The sequence below is a fragment of the Procambarus clarkii genome, chromosome 3 (genome assembly GCF_040958095.1).
Source record: "Procambarus clarkii isolate CNS0578487 chromosome 3, FALCON_Pclarkii_2.0, whole genome shotgun sequence".
Classification (NCBI taxonomy): domain Eukaryota; kingdom Metazoa; phylum Arthropoda; class Malacostraca; order Decapoda; family Cambaridae; genus Procambarus; species Procambarus clarkii.
In genome coordinates, this window is record NC_091152.1 from 32,403,110 (window position 1) to 32,423,124 (window position 20,015).

The 20,015-nt window shown below is 46.6% G+C and overlaps 1 protein-coding gene across 1 annotated transcript in view; it reads right to left on the reverse strand.

Annotated features, from left to right (window-relative positions):
- Window positions 1-4,096: 4,096 nt before the first annotated feature.
- Window positions 4,097-20,015, reverse strand: part of LOC138367896 (uncharacterized) — a 102,341-nt gene continuing 86,422 nt past the window's right edge. Inside the window, exon 4 of the mRNA XM_069330135.1 lies at window positions 4,097-4,341. Coding sequence (XP_069186236.1) covers window positions 4,169-4,341 — 173 coding nt within the window. The 3' untranslated portion in view covers window positions 4,097-4,168. The remainder of the gene's footprint in view (window positions 4,342-20,015) is intronic.

Genomic DNA, 20,015 nt, shown 5'->3' on the forward strand with positions numbered 1-20,015 from the left:
TCAAATGATATGGTGGAAGTGCTGATAGTCAAAATAGAGATCCTAAATGTAGTTGTTGTCCTTGTATATAAGTCACCGGAGGCAAACCCTCAGCAGTTTAAAGACCAACTAATGAAAATAGAACACTGCTTGGAAAACCTCACAAATCCAGCTCCGAACATCATCCTGCTTAAGGACTTCAACCTACGGCACCTGAAATGGAAGCACCTGGCTAATACAGTAATATCAGAAAGAATACCAGGAAGTAGCCTAAATGAACAGGCACATGCAAATGACCTGCTACGGATGTGCGATGGGTTTGCCTTAAACCAGCAAATAGTAGAACCAACTAGGAAGGAGAACACGCTGGACCTCATTTTCACTAATAATGATGAGTTGATCGGGAACATAATGATTACAAATACCTGTTACTCAGATCACAACTTAATTGAAGTTCTGACAAGCATGGGGAATGGACCTTCAAAACCAGTCCAGATTCCCGGTGGAGGAGATTTCAGCAAATTCAACTTCAATAATAAACGGATAAACTGGGAGCAAATAAACCAGGACTTCACAGAAATAAATTGGGAAGAACAGCTAGGAAATGCAAACCTGAACCAGTGCCTGGAAAAAATAAGCTCAGTAGCACTAGAAATATGTTCAAACCGCATACCCCTAAGAAAAAAGAGAGAGATGCAGATTGGAACGGGAACGTCGTTCCCTATATAGGCGAAGAAAACGAATCGCGGAACAACTTGAGAGTCGCACCCTATCTCAAGAACGGCGAAGAAGGTTAGGTAGAGAAATAGAAACAATTGAACTCAAGCTAAAAGAATCATACAAAACCCAGGAGAGGCAAAGAGAGCAAAAGGCCATCAGTGAAAAAGAGAGAAATCCGAAATATTTTTTCTCCTATGCAAAATCAAGATCAAAAACCACAACTAGTATTGGGCCCCTGCGAAAAGGAGATGGAACTTTCACCGATGACAACAAAGAAATGAGCGAGTTACTGAGGAAGCAGTACGACTCTGTTTTCAGCGAGCCATTAAATGCACTAAAGATTGATAACCCAAATGAATTTTTCATGGATATGATACCAACATCAAATCATATATCAGACGTCGCCCTATCCCCACTAGATTTTGAAGAAGCCATAAACAGTATGCTTATGCACTCTGCACCAGGCCCGGATTCTTGGAACTCCATATTCATCAAGAACTGTAAAAAAACACTCTCGCAGGCCCTTCACATTCTGTGGAGACAAAGCCTAGATACTGGCGTTATCCCTGACATACTAAAAACAGCAGAGATAGCACCACTCCATAAAGGAGGAAATAAGGCAGAGGCAAAAAATTACAGACCGATAGCACTAACATCGCACATCATAAAAATTTTTGAGTGCTAGGAAGTAAGATCACAAAATACATGGAATCACAGCATCTCCATAACCCCGGACAACATGGTTTCAGAACAGGGCGCTCTTGCCTGTCGCAGTTGCTGGACCACTATGATATGGCATTAGATGCTATGGAAGACAAACAAAACACTGATGTAATTTACACAGATTTTGCAAAAGCTTTTGATAAATGTGACCATGGTGTTATTGCACATAAAATGCGTTCAAAAGGAATTACCGGGAAAATAGGCAGATGGATCTACAATTTCCTGACTAACAGAACCCAATGTGTAATAGTCAACAAAATAAAATCCAGCCCATCAACCGTGAAGAGCTCAGTCCCCCAGGGTACTGTGCTTGCTCCAGTACTTTTTCTCATCCTCATATCGGACATAGACCAGAACACAACCTATAGCACTGTATCATCCTTTGCAGATGACACTAGGATTTTCATGAGAGTTGGCAACATAGAGGACACGGCAAACCTCCAATCAGATGTAGATCAGGTCTTTCTATGGGCTACAGAAAATAATATGGTGTTTAACGAGGATAAGTTCCAGCTCATGCGCTACGGAAAAATTGAAAATATAAAAACAGAAACCACGTACAAAACTCAGGCAAATCATAACATAGAACGAAAAGGCAATGTAAAGGATCTGGGTGTACTCATGTCGGAAGACCTTACCTTTAAAGAACACAATAAAGTAGCCGTCACAACTGCAAGAAAAATGACAGGTTGGATAACAAGAACTTTTCACACTAGAGATGCTATACCGATGATGATACTTTTCAAAACGCTTGTGCTCTCTAGAGTGGAGTACTGCTGCACAATGACAGCCCCTTTCAAAGCTGGAGAAATTGCTGACCTAGAGAGCGTGCAGAGATCCTTTACTGCTAGAATCCACTCAGTAAAACATCTAAATTACTGGGACCGACTAAAGAGCCTAAATCTGTACTCCCTTGAGCACAGGCGGGAGAGATACATAATAATTTACACGTGGAAAATAATTGAGGGGCTGGTCCCAAACCTGCACACAGAAATAACACCACATGAGACCAGAAGACATGGCAGGATGTGCAGAATACCCCCGTTGAAAAGCAGAGGTGCAACAGGTACTCTGAGAGAGAACTCTATCAACATCAGAGGCCCGAAACTGTTCAACACGCTTCCACTACACATAAGGGGCATAACTGGCAAACCCCTCACAGTGTTCAAGAGAGAACTGGATAAGCACCTCCAAAGGATACCTGATCAACCAGGCTGAGACTCATACGTCAGGCTGCGAGCAGCCGCGTCTAACAGCCTGGTTGATCAGTCCAGCAACCAGGAGGCCTGGTCGACGACCGGGCCGCGGGGACACTAAGCCCCGGAAGCACCTCAAGGTAGCCTCAAGGTAGGACTCGCTCAATAAGCACTCTGCTTGATTGGCTTTCCTCCGCACACGTCCACCTCGTGCACCACACTCTTGTGCCGTCGGGGCACATCTGTAAAGAGTGACTTGTTCTTTCTTATCAGGGTCACTCGATCTCTCCTTTTCCCTTTATCCAGATGATGCAGCCTCTCCTCTAGATGTATCAAACTTTCTGTATTTGACAGGCGCGTACCATCGGCACGGGCCCACTTTTCTTCCTCTGCTGGCAACACTTGGCTCATCTCCATACACAGAACCAATTTCCCTTCTCGCGACTGTGTTACTCCCTTCACTCTCGCACTCTCTTGCTCCTCTGGGAAGTATGGCTTCAAACGGTTGATATGACATACCTGTGTCTTGCGGGGGCGATTCGGTTTGCTGATCTCATAACTTACAGGACCCACACACCGAACAACCGAGTATGGACCACCAAAGCGTGATTCCGTCACTCTACCTCTCCCAGGTAGCAACATCATCACTCTGGCTCCTGCCTCGAACTCCCTTGGGACAGCTTTCTTGTCGTACCAGATCGACATCTTCTCTTACGCTGTCTTCAGGTGATCAGCAGCCAGTTCCTTCGCCGTTTTCAATCGTTCATGGAATCTCTGCACATACTCTTCCACTGTCCCTAACGTCTTCTCCGCCGTCAACTGCTCCTTCAGCATCAATAACGGGCTCCTTACTTCATGCCCAAACACTAGTTGGAATGGAGAGAATCCCAGAGACTCAACTATAGCATCTCTGATTGCAAACAGGGCTGGATAGACAGCCTCATCCCATTCTGCTTCCTGTTCTGCACAATACACTCTTAAAATGGTCTTCAGAGTGGAGGGAAACCTCTCAGTCGCTCCCTGCGATTGCGGTCTATAAGGTGACGATCGTAGTTGGGCTATTCCCCAGCTTGCAACAGCCTGCCTAAACCATTTCGCCTGGAAAATACTCCCGCAGTCGGACTGGATTTCCTTACCCAAGCAAAGAACCGCTGAAGGTGTCCCATGATGCATCTCGATGTCACCTTCCGCACTAGGATCGCCTCTGGAAATCTCGTCGAAGCACACATGATGGTCAATAAGTAATTATTTCCCCTTCTTGTCCTGGGTAGTGGTCCCACAACGTCGATTATTAGGCGTTCAAACGCCTGGCCAAACGCAGGAACTGGAACCAAAGGAGCTTTCGGGATGGCAGGGACGTTCTTCCCCGCCCTCTGGCACGGGAAACACGTCTTGCAGATTCTTCTTACATCCGCGACTATGCCTGGCCAATAAAAATTTTCCCGAAGCCGGCTTAAGGTCTTGGTTACTCCCAAGTGACCCGCAGGACCAACTGAGTGCCTCTGTACTGCGCTGGCACCACCACCTGACGCCTCACTCTCAGCATATCATCACCCGCAAACAGTGATGACAGGCGCGTACCATCGCAAACAGCATATCATCACCCGTATGAAGCATGAACATAAGGAGTACCTTACCAAACATATGACAATGAGTCTTGGTGTAGAGCAGTCCATATAAGATGCCTCGTACTCATACCCAGGTTCAGAATTGAACTCTTTATCTGAAAATGGATAGAAGTTTATACTATTGTTTTCATTTATATAAATACCATGTTTAAATAATGTGATGTAAGAAGTAGCACAAATCAAAATGTAGCTGGTAGCCTACTGCTACCTATGAATCTTGGGAACAAGTCTGCCAATATTAGTTATTCATGCATTTACCCCAAGTTACCAACTTACTAGCCATCCAGTAACACTACACCAGCATTGCTGGACGCTGACACACTAATGGTAAATTCAGGAGATTAATACACTGACACCTCGGCATTATGAATGCCCCTATTTACAAACTTTTCGGGTTACGAGCCCAATTTCTCTGAAAAATCTGAATCGGGTTACGAGCTTTGCCTCGGTAAACGAAGTTTGTTGATACGCGTATGGCCAACTTAGCGCGCGGTGGCACAGCGATCGCGCCTCAGTTTACCAGTGCCTGCTGCCTATTGACGATCGCGCCTGAATTCTTTGAAAATAATTATTTTTTTCGAATTTTTGGTTATTTGAACATAAAAGTACAGCACTGTAGTTATTACTGAAAACACATGTAAGAATGACCATAGAGGAAAAACAAGACATCATTCGTAAACATGAAAACAGTACACGGGTTGTTGAACTAACTAGGCAGTACAACAAATCTATGTCAATGATATGCACTGTACTTGCTAAGAAAAAGGACATTATGAGTGGTGAAGTGGTAAAATGCTTATCAACATCACGAAACAAAGAACACAAACACTTGAGGATGTTGAGAAGTTGTTATTAATTTGGATACACAACAAGGAGTTAGCAGGTGATAGCATTTCAGAGGCCATCATTTGTGAGAAAGCAAGGTAACTGCACGAGGCACGAAGAACTTTTAACCACTGTACTACGCCAACCGAGAAAACTCGGTCGGTGGGAAACGCCTTTTGAATATTTCATTCCCATTCGTGAGTGGTAAATTGTGTACGAAATGGAATCTTGGGACCTCCAGTGAGAGGCAGCCATCTTGAAAAAAATTCCCAGAATGCCTAGTTCACTAGTCACTCTTCCAGAATGACAATCTCTTCTAGTGAGGGACCTTACAAAGCAATCTGTTCAAGACTACCTTATAAATTGATCTTTTCCTATAATCTTTTAAAGATTACCTTACACTTCACAAGCTTGGTTACACACCACCTACAGGAACTAAAGTCAAGGGTGCATGTGAGTGCATTATTTGCGAGCACACAGAATGAATAAAAGGTGTGGGGGGAGGAGTAGTTAACCCTTAAACTGCACAAAACGTTACATGATGTGCGACATTGATGGGGGTATAATTAAAAAAATATTTGAATTATGTAAAAATTACTCAAAAATGTTAACCAAATCTTCAACTTACAGGGGTACCTCGGTTTAAGAGTTTAATCCGTTCCTGGAGACGGCTCGTATTCCGAAAACTCGTATTCCAAAGCTAATTTCCCCATAAGAAATAATGGGAAATGAATTAATCCGTTCCCGACTACCCCAAAAACCCTACATCAAACTAAATTTTTATACCTAATTCATCTAAATAAACCTACAAAACTATGTTCAAGCTATTATTTACCTTGCTGTTGAATGCTGTAGGTGTATGGAAGATGGTGAGGAGGGGGGAGGAGGAGAGGCGTTACTGTTTGGAAGGGGAGTCCCCTTCCATTATCACATCAGGCAGTGAGGACTTCACTGGTGAGCACACACTGGCACATTTTGCCTGCATACCACTAGGACTTGTTTGTCTTACTAAGAATCTGTCTAAAGACACTTCTTTTTCCCTACATTTTAACACTTGTCTGTAGTAAGACATCACATTGTCATTTAAAAGGTCAATGCAACGGCCTGCTACAGCTTTATCTGGGCGAGTTTTTTCAACAGAACTTTGCAGTTCTTCCCATACTTCAAACATTTTCTTAATCAAGAAGGGACATCCTCTACTGCCTCTACTCACAGCTATTTTCTTAGGTTGAACCTTATCAATGGCCTTCTTGAGACCCATGGCAAGATATATAATAACTTTTATCTCTCTCTCTAGGTTGGCCTGAACGTGTATCAACAAACTCGCATTCCGAGGTAACCCTCGCCTTCCGAGAACACATTTTCCGAGGAAATCCGGCTCGTATTCCGAAACACTCGCATACAGGGACACTCGTGTTCCAAGGTACCACTGTATGGCTTCAGCTTCGTGAAACTTTTATCAAAATATTTTCAGAAATTGATTTTAAGCGAATAAAAATAAAGTTTTGTTGATAAAGAGAAATCCTCCTATTAACTGGAACGGATGGATAATGCAAAAATAAAGAGATGCCAGCACCTGTCCGATGCACAAAAGAAGAAGAATAGAAGAAAGAAGTGTCCACAAAGTGGATATACAGCTGGTGTCTGTATAGCATTGGCGAGTAATACATAATAACTCAAATAATAATGAGTAATTATGTTATGCTCTATTTTGTTATATCTATAAATAAAAATGTAAATGTTCGTTTGTTCAAAATCGCTAATCTCCGAAAGTTCTTCACCGATTGCTTTGAAATTTTCACACAACGTTCCATTCGCATCCGAGCGGGTTTTTATATACATACAATGTTGATATCATGTCTGTGATGGGAAAAAATCATGCGTTTTTTAAAAACTGTTTCACGTGAGGGAAATCTTCGAAACCGCTTTACCAATTGCTTTAAAATTTTGACAAAACGTTGCATTTGAATAGGTGCGTGTTTTTATATGCCTACTATATACATGCCTCACCTGTGACAAGAAAAAATACGCTTATTTTGAAAAACACGCCATCTGTTGAACTTAAGAGCAACACATGGTGTAATCTCCGAAAGTTCTTCACCTTTCCTTGAAATTTTGACAACGTTCCATTCAAATATGCACCTATTTTTATATACTTACTACAGTGGCACCTCGACTTACGATTGCCCCTACTTACGATAATTTTGAGTTACGATGTAAATTTCATCAAAAAATGCGACTTGACATCCGATGGTGTCGTCGACTTATGATATTTGTTGGCACACGTTCGGGTCGACCGAGCATGTGGTTCCTGGTCACGCGGCCGACTTGCCTCAGTTTACTACAGCTGCCCGCTTAGTGATGATCGCGCCTATAAGAAATTTCTCTTTTGTGGTGATTTTTTGCATTTTGAACATTAATTATTATATATCATGCCATGAGTCCCCGGAAAGTCAGTGGTAAGGCTCAACATATGAGATCCAATGTAAGGATGACCATAGAGCAGAAACAAGAGATCATTCGTAAATATGAAGATGGTGTGCGGGTTGTTGGACTGCCTAGGCAGTACAAGAAATCTCAGTCAACGATATCCACCATACGGTGGTACCTCGGAATGCGAGTGTCCCTGTATGCGAGTTTTTCGGAAGACGAGCAGTATTTACTCCAAAAATTTGTCTCGGAAGGCGAGGGTTACCTCGGGACGCGAGTTTGTTGATACGCGTACAGGCCAACCTAGCGCGTGGTGGTTCGGCGATCGTCGCCCCTCTGCCCCGCCGCCCCTCAGTTTACCATTGTCTCGCGCTCAGTGACTACCCCCACTTCAATTCTTCTTGCGGATTTTCAGTGTTTTGTTGGATTTTTGGTGATTTGTCTATACAATTTGTTATTATATATCTCACCATGGGTCCCAAGAAAGCCAGTGGTAAGGATAAAGGCCAGAAAGCTCATGTGAGGATGACAATAGAGGAGAAACAAGAGATCATTCGGAAGCATGAGAACGGTACACGTGTTGTTGAACTTTGTAGGCAGTACAACAAAGTCACATCAACAATATGCACTATACTTAAGAAGAAAAATGAGATTATGGGTGCTAAAGTGGCAAAAGGAGTAAGAACATTAACGGCACAAAGACCACAAATACTTGAAGAAGTGGAAAAGTTGTTATTAATTTGGATACACGACAAGGAGTTGAGGGGTGATAGTGTTTCGGAGGCCATTATTTGTGAGAAAGCCAGGGTGTTGCACGAAGACCTTCTAAAGAATATTCCTGCAACGAGTGATGCAGATACGAAAGAGTTTAAGGCAAGCAGGGGCTGGTTTGAAAAATTTATAAGGAGAAGTGGTATCCATTGTGTTACAAGGTATAGGGAGGCAGCCAGCTCAGACAAACCAGCCGCTGGACGATTTATTGACGAATCTAAAGAGTTTGCAGAGGCTGAGGGATACCTACCGCAACAAGTGTTTAATTGTGACGAAACAGGACTGTTTTGGAAAAGAATGCCTAAGAGGACATACATTACCAAGGAGGAAAAATCCTTGCCTGGACACAAGCCTATGAAAGATGGGTTTACGCTTGTGCTGTGTTCAAATGCGAGTGGCGATTTGAAAATTAAACCCTTGCTAGTGTATCATTCTGAAAATCCAAGGGTTTTCAAACAGTATAAAGTGCAGAAAACCCATTTGTGTGTGATGTGGAAGTCTAATAAAAAAGCATGGGTGACTAGGCTTATTTTTTCGGAGTGGGTGAATGAAGTGCTGTGCCCTGCCATAGAAAAATATCTGCAGGAGAAACAATTGCCACTCAAAGCCGTGCTTCTCCTTGAAAATGCTCCTGCTCATCCTCCAGGCTTGGAAGATGATTTGTTGCCTAGATACAATAAATTCCTCACAGTTAAATTCCTTCCTCCTAACACCACTCCTCTAATTCAGCCTATGGACCAGAAAAATCATAGCGAATTTTAAGAAACTTTATGAAAGGGCACTTTTCCGGAAATGTTTTGAAGTGACTGAAGCCACAAACCTCACCCTCAAAGAGTTCTGGAGAGAGCATTTTAACATTTGTAGTGCTTTAAAACTCGTTGACAAAGCCTGGCAAGAAGTGACTCAAAGAACCCTGATCTCTGGCTGGAGAAAATTGTGGCCTGAATGTGTGAGAGAACTAGACTTTGAGGGGTTTGAGCCTATAAATGATGCGCCTATTGTTGAGGAAATTGTTAGTCTAGGCCAGCAAATGGGCTTGGAATTGGATGGTGATGATGTGGAGGAGTTGGTGGAAGAACACAACGAAGAACTGACCACCGAAGAACTCCTAGCCCTTCAACAGGAACAGCAAGTCAACGCAGCAGCGAATGATTCTGCAGTGGAGGAGGAGGTGGCAGCAGCACCAGCGAATGTCCCTTCTGCAGTAATTAAGAAGGTGTGTCAGATGTGGGAAGAGATTCAAACAACTGTTGAACAGACTCACCCAGAGAAAGCTGTAGTAGGCCGTTGTCTTAATCTTTTCAATGACAATGTGATGCCTTACTACAGAGAGCTTGCGAAGAAGGGCAAAGCAAGCTTCCATGGACAGATTTGTGGTGAGGAAATCGAGCAGTGAGCCTCAACCAGGACCTAGTGGCACTCAGATAAAACGTCCCAGGGAGAGCACACCAGAAAGGTCCTCACTGCCTGATGTGATTATGGAAGGGGACTCCCCTTCCAAACAGTAACTCCTCTCCTCCTCCCCCCTCCTCACCATCTTCCATACGCCTACAGCACTCGACAGCAAGGTAAGTAATAACTGGAACATAGTTTTGTAGGTTTATTTAGATGAATTAGGTAAATTAGGTATAAAAATTTAGTTTGATGTGGGGTTTTTGGGGTAGTCAGGAACGGATTAATTCATTTCCCTTTATTTCTTATGGGGAAATTAGCTTCGGAATGCGAGTTTTCGGAATACGAGGCGTCTCCAGGAACCAATTAAACTCGTAAACTGAGGTATGCCTGTACTGGCTAAGAAAAAGACATTATGGGTGCTAAAGTAATGTATCATTACAGACAAATGTTAAAACGAAGGGAAAAACAAATGTCTTGACAAATTTGTAGCGAGACAAACAAGCACTGAACCACAACCAGGTCCTAGTGGTATTCAGGCAAAACGTAGGAGAGAGAGTACCCCCAGAGAAAACATCACTGATGTTTTCATCAGGCAGTTTTGAGAAAACTGCCTGATGTGATAATGGAAGGGGACTCCCCTTCCAAACAGTAACAACTCTCCTCCCCTCATCACCATTTTCCATATGCCATCAAGAGCCCTCCATAAAGGTAAGATAAACTTAGATACTGTATTGTAGTTAGAAAAAACATTGTATTTAGTATAAAATGTATTTGTATGTTAATATTTTGGAGGGTGGGGGAATGGATTAATTCAAATCCCTTTATTTCTTATGAGAAAAATTGCTCTGACTTACGATATTTCGACTTACGATCCGTCTCTGGGAATGGATTAGCATCGTAAGTCGAGGCCCCATTGTATATACAAGGTACATTCGGTTTATGAGATGATCTCGGTGGGTGGTGCACAACGCGCCTCGGGGCTCTCATTTATTTATTTATTTATATATATACAAGAAGGTACATTGGGATTGTGAGGATACATAGCATAGTAATTACATTCTTCTAAAGCCACTAGTACACGCAGCATTTCAGGCAGGTCCTTAATCTAAGAAAATTTTAAGTAGGTAAATATTAGCAAAATTTATAAAAATGATAACAGATACATAGCAAGAAAAAAATAAAAGATGAGAGAAAATTGTAGGTATTTTAAAGCACATAGGTAGCTCAGATTGATTGCAATGACAGCTTGAATGGTAGTTTAACAAAAATTAGTAGGCACAATACAGCATATGGCTAGCACATAAAAGAAGACAGCAATGAACACAATGATAGTGTTGTTTGGATTAAGTACATAAAGATTAAGAAAGTGGGTAACACTAGATACAGAGCAAATTTAAAGTTCAGTGTAGGAAACTACGAAGATGAAATTAGGTGCTTATTAGTTTTGTTTTTGAATGAGGCAAAAGTTTGACAGCTTTTCAATTCGCTAGGGAGTGAGTTCCATAGACTAGGTCCCTTTATTTGCATAGTGTGTTTACACAGATTAAGTTTGACCCTGGGGATATCAAAGAGATATTTATTTCTAGTGTGATGATAATGGGTCCTATTACATCTGTCCAGGGAGAGTTTCAGAGCAGGATTTGCATTTAAGAACAGGGTTTTGTAAATGTAGTTGACACAAGAGAATGTGTAGAGGGAGTTAATATTTAGCATGTTAAGGGATTTAAACAAGGGAGCCGAGTGTTGTCTGAAAGCAGAAATTATTATTATTCTGATGGCAGATTTTTGCTGGGTGATGATGGGCTTGAGGTGGTTTGCAGTGGTAGACCCCAAGCACAGATACCATAATTTAGATAGGGATAGATTAGAGCATAATATAATGAGAGGATACTCATAGGTTTAGCGTACCATTCAAAACTCCCACGGCTACACGGGGTTCACATCAGCTTCCTCAGGGCTCTCCTAAACAGATGCCATTATTTTTTAAATTGTGGCCAACATTCCCAGGTGTGCGGGCCTCAGTACTGAGTGAGCCACCAAGGTTGGTGCATGCAGCATGAGCTAACAGCACTGCTGTTCAGCTTGTGACCACAGCATCGCCTAAAAATGTCAAAATATATGTCACTGGTATTATTTAGTCATGATAGTATTACAGAAGAGCCTGACTGTGATGAAAACTATGTACAATGTTCAGATATCAGTGATTGGGGGATTGGGTAGCACTAGATACAGTGCAAGTTTCAATCACTAGATAGGAAACTATAAAGATGAAATTAGGTACTTTTTGGTTTTGTTTTTGAATAAGACAAAAGTTGGACAGCTTTTCAATTCAGTAGGGAGTGAGTTCCATATACTAGGTCCCTTTATTTGCATAGTGTTTACACAGATTAAGTTTGACACTGGGGGATATCAAAGAGATGATTATTTCTGGTGTTGTGATGCCAAGACATTTCTTCAGTTCAAAATTCAGTTGAAAAATCCTCAAGAACAATGTAAGGTAACAAGCTGCCGGCTTCCTGTCTCCATCAATGCCAGTGTATTGGCCCTCGGGTAAATAATAATAACCACTGTAACCTTGTCCAAATTTATCACTTTTAAAACTAAGAAATTTGTTAATGTACAGTACTTTTTTTATCAATATTATCCCCTATTTCACACAAATGAGTTCACTATACTTTGTAGTTTGTTACCTGTATCACTGTTGTTCTGTATGACATCACATCAATGTTAATAACTATAATGCGTAACGCTATTGACACTGCCAACCACCAAAACCACCTACTTAAATTACATCATTATGGAGTTAGAGGACACTCCCTGCAATACCTCAAATCCTACCTTACTGACAGGCTCCAGTATGTTTCTGTGAATAATTCAATTTCTCCCACCCTACCCATCAACATTGATGTTCCTCAGGGCAGCATACTTGGCCCTCTCCTCTTTCTCATCTACATTAATGACCTTCCAAATGCCTCCCAACACCTCAAACCAATTCTATTTGCTGACGACACAACCTTCATTTACTCCAGTCCTGACCCCCCTTGCTCTAAATGCCACAGTAAATACTGAGCTAAATAAAGTCCATCTTTGGCTAACTGCCAACAAACTCACCCTTAACATTGACAAAACTTTCTATATTCTGTTTGGCAATAAATCCTCTAATCAAATAAATCTCAAAATAAACAATACCCAAATTTGTAACAAATTAGATGGCAAATTCCTTGGCGATCTCATCGACCACAAGCTGAATTTCCAGGGACACATTCTAAATATATAAAAAAACCAGCGTTGAATGTAATGAAACGCCATTTTCTGGGCGAGTCCCGGAGGCTTCCCGGAGCTATCCCAGGCTGATATGCTAATGTCAGACTTTGGCATCAGTCATGTGTATGGAGTTCTTAGGCCTACCGGGGACCACGGCCAGAACCGGGCCCCCTCAGAGAGGCAAGGGGAGCAATGGCCTATAGAAGCCCCCGTGTAGTTGGAAGCATTCTATGTCTGCCATCGACCGGAACAGGCACCCAGAAAGGTAAGCGCCCCAAAACAAACCCCTATTCTGGTTAAAATTGCTACCTAATACCGAACTAGTGGATAGAACTCCCCAACCGAAAACAAGCAAATTAGTGTGACGTCACACACTGCCGCGCCGCTGTCTGCGCAGCTCCCCCCTCCCCGGGAGGGGGAAGGGGGAGCCCCAGACCCCCCGCGCCGGCTACCCACACCTCAGTTCTTGAGACTGGATGTCAAAAACGCGAAAAACCGCCGACCGGAGGGAGGGAGGGATGCCGGGGAGCCTCCGGGACTCACCCAGAAAATGGCGTTTCATTACATTCAACGCTGGTTTTCTGGGGGGAGCCCCGTCGGCTCCCCGGGGCTAACTACCCACAGACAGAAAAAGAGGGACGCCGCGACCACGCCGACGCGAAGAGGTCCACCTCGGGGCGCCCGAACGTCTGGCAAAGCCAACGGAAGGACTCGTCGTCGACTGTCCACTCCGTGGAGAGGGGAACGAAGCGAGACAGGGCGTCGGCCAAGACGTTGGACACGCCCCGTATGTGAACCGCCAGGAGAGCCAAACCCCGAGAACTCAGCAGACGAGTCACCCGAAGCAACCAACCCCAAAGAGACAAGGACCGCATCGAACCCCCGCGGTTCAGGCAATGAACCACCGGAGAGCAGTCCGATTGGAGCCGAATCGTCGATCCGCGGGCCACCCGAATCCTCCCCAGAGCAAACCACACTGCCGCGAACTCCCGCACCGTACTGTGAGCTCGACGGAAGGACGGATCCCAACGCCCCTGGCCGGCCTGGTGAGCATTGGTCACAAAACCCCAGCCGAGAGACGACGCATCCGTGTACACATCGAGCGAGGGCTCGGGTAGGCGCCAAGGCACTGAACCCCGAAAAACCCGAAGAGGAAGCCGGTGACGCAGCAACCGACGCAAGTCCCCCGGGGGTCGAACTCTGCGATCGCGAGAGAGGCGGAAGGGGGAACCCCGAAGGAACCAGAACAGCCGTCGAAGCCAAACCCGACCCGGCGGGTAGACCACCATCGCGAAGTTCAGGCTCCCGCACAGCCCCTCGAGCAACCGCCGGGTGACCCGAGGGCCCTCCAGAAACAGACGAAGGCGGGACCGCAGCCGCAGGAGAGACTCCGGAGGGAGAGACAAGGAGGCGGTCCGAGAGACCCACACGAGACCCAGCCAAGTCCGAACCTGAGAGGGAACCAGATGGGACTTCCTCCAGTTCACCAAGAACCCGAACCCGGCGAGCTGGGAAAGAACCAAATCCCTGGCTAGCAAGCAAGCTGACTGGCTGGGAGCCCAAACCAGCCAGTCGTCGAGGTAGGCCAACACCCGAACACCTAGGAGACGCAAACGAGCCACCACAACCCGTGTAAGGCGTGTGAACACGCGAGGTGCCAGGTTCAACCCGAACGGGAAACAACGAAAGCGGTAACTCAGACGCCCCACTACAAAACCGAGCCAGTCCCTGAACCGCGGATGAATCGGGACATGCCAATAAGCGTCCCGGAGGTCCAGGGACACCATCCAAGCACCCGGCTCCAAGAGGAGCCGAACCTGAGACAGCGTAGTCATCCGAAAGGAGGGGCAATGAACCCAGGGGTTCAGACGGGACAAGTCCAGAATGAACCGCAGGTCTGCGCAGTCCCGTTTCGGAACCGGAAACAGACAGGAAACCCATCTGAGGGACGACGTCGTTTCGACGACGCCCAAGCGCACCCACTCCAAGACGACTCGACAGAGCGCAGGGGAAGAAGCCTGCCCCGCCAGCCCCGACCCCCCAAAGGGGGGAGGGGCCACCCAACGCCACCGCAGGCCGCGAGACACGACCCGAAAGGCCCACGAATCGTGGGACCAGGCGCGGGCGAACAGCGCAAGCCGCCCCCCCATCGCCCCGTCAAAGGGGCAAACCGCGAAAGGGCCGGCGACCCTTACGAGACCCAGAACCCCGCACAGCACGAACACCGCGCCGACCAGACGAGGGAGGGTCCGCAGGAGGAGCCAACCCCAAACCTGACACCAGAGGCCTACCACGACGAGAGGAACCCCGAGCCCTGGCACGACCTTTCCGGGAAGACCCACCCCGGGACCCCCGGAAAACCAACAAGTCCGACATCGGACGACAAGCCGCCGACGCAGCCTGAATAAACTGCGCCACGGCCGACTCCCCAAACAGGAGAGGACAAAAAGGTGAAGAACGCCTAAGAGCCAGAGCCCAAGCAGATTCCACGGAGGAACCCAGCACCGCCTGCCGACACGCGAGACGGGAAGCATAGAACAGGGAAACCGCATCCCGCAAAATCGGCGTGAACAGCTTCAACAAGGCAGCCGACGAACGCGCAGCCGAGGACAAGGTGCCGGACCCCGGGACGGACCCAAGCGTCCCCACATCCTCCACGAGCCAATCCGAAGACAGCTCCAGGAGGGAAAAGAACCGCAAGGCCGAACACAAAAGGCCCCGAGCGCGCAAGTCCTCCGCCACGAGCGCCGCCGAAAGGGAGGGAACCTGCACATGGAGCTGAATAACGCCCACATCGCGGGGAAGGGCAGGGGCAAACAAGCACTCATTCAGGTACTCAAGTTCACCCCCCAGGAAAACCTGAAGCACCGTGGAAGCTTCCCGCCACTCCAGCGTGCGGGAACGACAGAAGGAATGCCAGGAATCCAGACCAAACAAGGGGCAGTCTGCTAGCCAGGACGACTCCGGAACCTCGTAACGGAGCCAGAAAGGGAACGAAGTCCCAAACCTGAACGTGGACGGATCCATTTCCGAGGCATAATCCGGGTCACGCAGGAGGTAAGCTGCAAAGGCCGCTCGCACCACACCAGGTTGGATGCGATAAGCCGAAAACCTCCGGAAGGACGGAACCGACGTACCCGGGAGAACACGGAACCGTACCCGGGGAGGGGCCGACACCAAATCCAACTCGTACGCAGAGGGGGGGAAAGAAAACCCCACTCCTTGTAACAATAAGCCCCGCTCAGTGGGAAGAAAAACCCAGGCGGGGTCCAGCGGGGCCCAAGGCCCCCAAGTCAGCCCCTCCCCAGCCTCGAGGTCCGTCACCACAGGACCCGAGGCCGAGTCCTCTCCCCAAGCCCCGACCCCACAAGACAAGGACGGAGCAGCCGGAAAAGCTGGAGGAAGGGGGGCCCACTGGTCAGACCCTGAAGCTTCGGCCGGGAGACAAGACTCGAATGCCTCTGCCGCCCCCCCGGAAGGGGCAACCCCCGAAGCTGCCCGAGTCTCGAGATCAAGTAACCCCTGCTCCGACCCCGAAACCCTCAGACGCTTCGGGGCCGGAAGCAGGGGCGGGGGACCAGAACGAACAGAAGGGGAAGGACGAGGAGGTGCGGACGGAACCAGGATCGAAGCGACCCCCACCCCCAAGTCCGGGTCTCGAAAAGCAAAGCGGGGCAGCCCCGGGGCATCCGGGGAAGCAACCAACCGAGCGCGTTGCAACAGACGAAACCTAGACTGCAACGCACGTGCCGCCCGTACCCGAATAGAATCATCAGAGGACTGGGTAAATTGAGTCACAAGCAAGCAGCAACACTCACAGGACTCAGGGTCGAAAGTATCACCGACCCAACAGGCAGCGTGGCAGAGGCAAAAACAATGAGGGTCACCCTGAGACAAGGGGACCGAGCAACCCTCAAACTCGCACACAGCGAGTGGGGACTCCGGGGTCACATCCATCGGACCCACGCGCCCCCTAGGGGATTCCCAGGGTCCTGAGCGTTTACTTTAAGAGGACTCGCGCTCAGGTAGTCCCAGGCAGGGTGCTGCAAACCGGCGCCCAAAACTACCAAGCAAACTTCTAAAGCTTAACCCCAGGGACGTGTACACTCACGGGGACCTAGCAGGGGGCGCCACCGAGGAGAACAGTGGAAGGGCAAAAACAAACTGAATAAAATGACAGAACCCCCCACCAGGCAAAAACAAAAAGAAAAACAAAACCCCGCAAGAGGACAGCGAACCACAAGGAACAGAGCCGGCCGCGATGTCGGGAACTACAAGCTGAGCAGCACCCTGCGCCCCTACCAGTGCAAACTGCCTCTTACCTGCCGGTAACAAGGGAGAACAGAACACCCAAGAGCCCAACAGGCGGCCGAAAAACCGAAAGGTAAAACGGACCAGCAGAGGCAGACCCCGAGGAGCCTGTGGAAGGCGGCCCCAAGCCCCAAGGGCAGTACTTACAGGGCACCTAGGGAAGGCAGCCCTAGGCGCATGCAGCCCAAGTACTGAAGATAACTCCTGGCTCCCGCACCCACAAAACTAACACCACACTCAAAGCACAGTGCAGTAGCGACACCGGAGCCAGAGCACACGACCATCGCCTATAGCATCAGCCTCAAGAACTGAGGTGTGGGTAGCCGGCGCGGGGGGTCTGGGGCTCCCCCTTCCCCCTCCCGGGGAGGGTGGAGCTGCGCAGACAGCGGCGCGGCAGTGTGTGACGTCACACTAATTTGCTTGTTTTCGGTTGGGGAGTTCTATCCACTAGTTCGGTATTAGGTAGCAATTTTAACCAGAATAGGGGTTTGTTTTGGGGCGCTTACCTTTCTGGGTGCCTGTTCCGGTCGATGGCAGACATAGAATGCTTCCAACTACACGGGGGCTTCTATAGGCCATTGCTCCCCTTGCCTCTCTGAGGGGGCCCGGTTCTGGCCGTGGTCCCCGGTAGGCCTAAGAACTCCATACACATGACTGATGCCAAAGTCTGACATTAGCATATCAGCCTGGGATAGCTCCGGGGAGCCGACGGGGCTCCCCCCAGAAAGACAATGATAAAAGAACTAGCTATGGAATATAATATATATATATATATATATATATATATATATATAATATATATATATATATATATATATATATATATATATATATATATATATATATATATATAAAACTATACACATAAATGAGGTAGATTGCTTAAGAGTACTTTTAGGTACACTAGGTAATTATTTGCACTAGTGATCAAAATTGCACAGGCTAAGCAAAGAGCACAATGGAGCAATGGTGGTTGGGCTAGGCAACCTGGGTTACAAAGAAAAAGTAGAATAAAAATTCTAAAGTAATATAAACTTAATGGTAATTTAAGTAATAAAAACTTGTAATTGTATTTGTGCTGCTTTTTCAGCCATGTTCCCCCCTTTTTTATCTCTATTTTTATTTGTTCTCAACACATTTTATTCTTTATACTCAATCAGTATTATGATTTAGTCATTAATGTTTTTCATGCCCGAAATGTTTTGCGTAATAGTGGCTTTAGGCATTTTATGTACTAGCTCTATCTATAATTCCATCAATCTTTGTAAAATCTCTTGTATGTACCTTACCTAAATAAACATTTATTTATTTTATTATTTATATTAATCAATACTGTACTGTAATTTGTAATTCACTATGACTTCTCATTACACATTACTTAGTCTGGTGGTTCTTGTCAATATTCCAGTTTACAGTACAAATATACACTGTACAGTACTTGCTGTGTGCATGCTCGCATGCAGTACTGCACCGACTTTCACAACTTGACATAGATGTTGGCTCTCCTCAGTCATCACACAGTGTGTTGCTAAGGGCATCACCACCTGTTCACTCATTCCCAATTCTGGGCCCAGAAGTCTTAGCCTCTACCTCGGTTACCCAGTAACTGTCAACTTAATCCTCTTGGTGCTGCTTATATCGTTGCCACCATTACATCTGTGTTACCAAAAGTACAGATGACACTAAGCTGTAGGAGCAGGAAGAACCACAGCAGGGGAAGGACAAGGGGGCATAGATGAAACCAAAGTCGATGTGACTAACACCCTCAAGTCTGTGTCTACATAACCAAAGTGGAGACAGCCGCGAGGCATCCAGAAAGGCAGCCAACCTAGCGCATTGCAGCAACCTAAACCTCGCATGCAAAGCTGAAGCTGCCTGCACCCAAATATCAATATCGGTGGACTGGGCGAATTGGAGTACAAGCTAGGAACACTACTTGTAGGACTATGGGTCAAAGGTGTCATTGACCCACCAGGCAGCAAGGCTGAGGCAAAGACAGTGAGTGTCACCCGAGACAAGGGGACAGAGCAACCTTCAAACATGCACAAAGCGAGATGGGACTCTAAGGGTCTCCTCCGTGAGACCAATAAGCCCCTTAGGCTGATTGCAAAGGGAGGCCCAGACAAGGTACTGCTAACCGGTTATTCAAGAGCTAACAAGCAAACAAAACTAAAAGCTGAACCCCTGTGACATGTGCAATCATGGGGACCTAGTGGAGGGCCACCAAAATCATATAAGGGGTCCTATAGCCACACCAGGCAGACCTCCCCACCAGGCGAAACAAAACAAAACAAAAAAAACGCAAAAGCACATCATCTCCAGGAGAACAGAACCAGTCGCTATGCGTATATCAGACAGATGCACAGTACTGTACTTTGTGCCCCAGCCAGATACAATACTATCTCCTACCCAAGGTGCATGCAGCCCCAGTACTCTTATTTACTCCTGGCTCGCACACAACCACACAGTAAAACACCGCCTCTATGCAACACTGCTCAAAAGGATGGAACCAGAGTCAATCAACTGTCAGCAACACAACAGCCTCTTGAACTGGGGTTAGCTAGCTGGCGCAGGAGGTTACGCAGACTGGTAATTACCTAAGTGTAGTTACAGGATGAGAGCTATGCTCGTGGTGTCCCGTCTTCCCAGCACTGTCATATAACGCTTTGAAACTACTGACGATCTTAGCCTCCACCACCTTCTCACCTAACTTGTTCCAACCGTCTACCACTCTGTTTGCGAAAGTAAATTTTCTTATATTTCTTCGGCATCT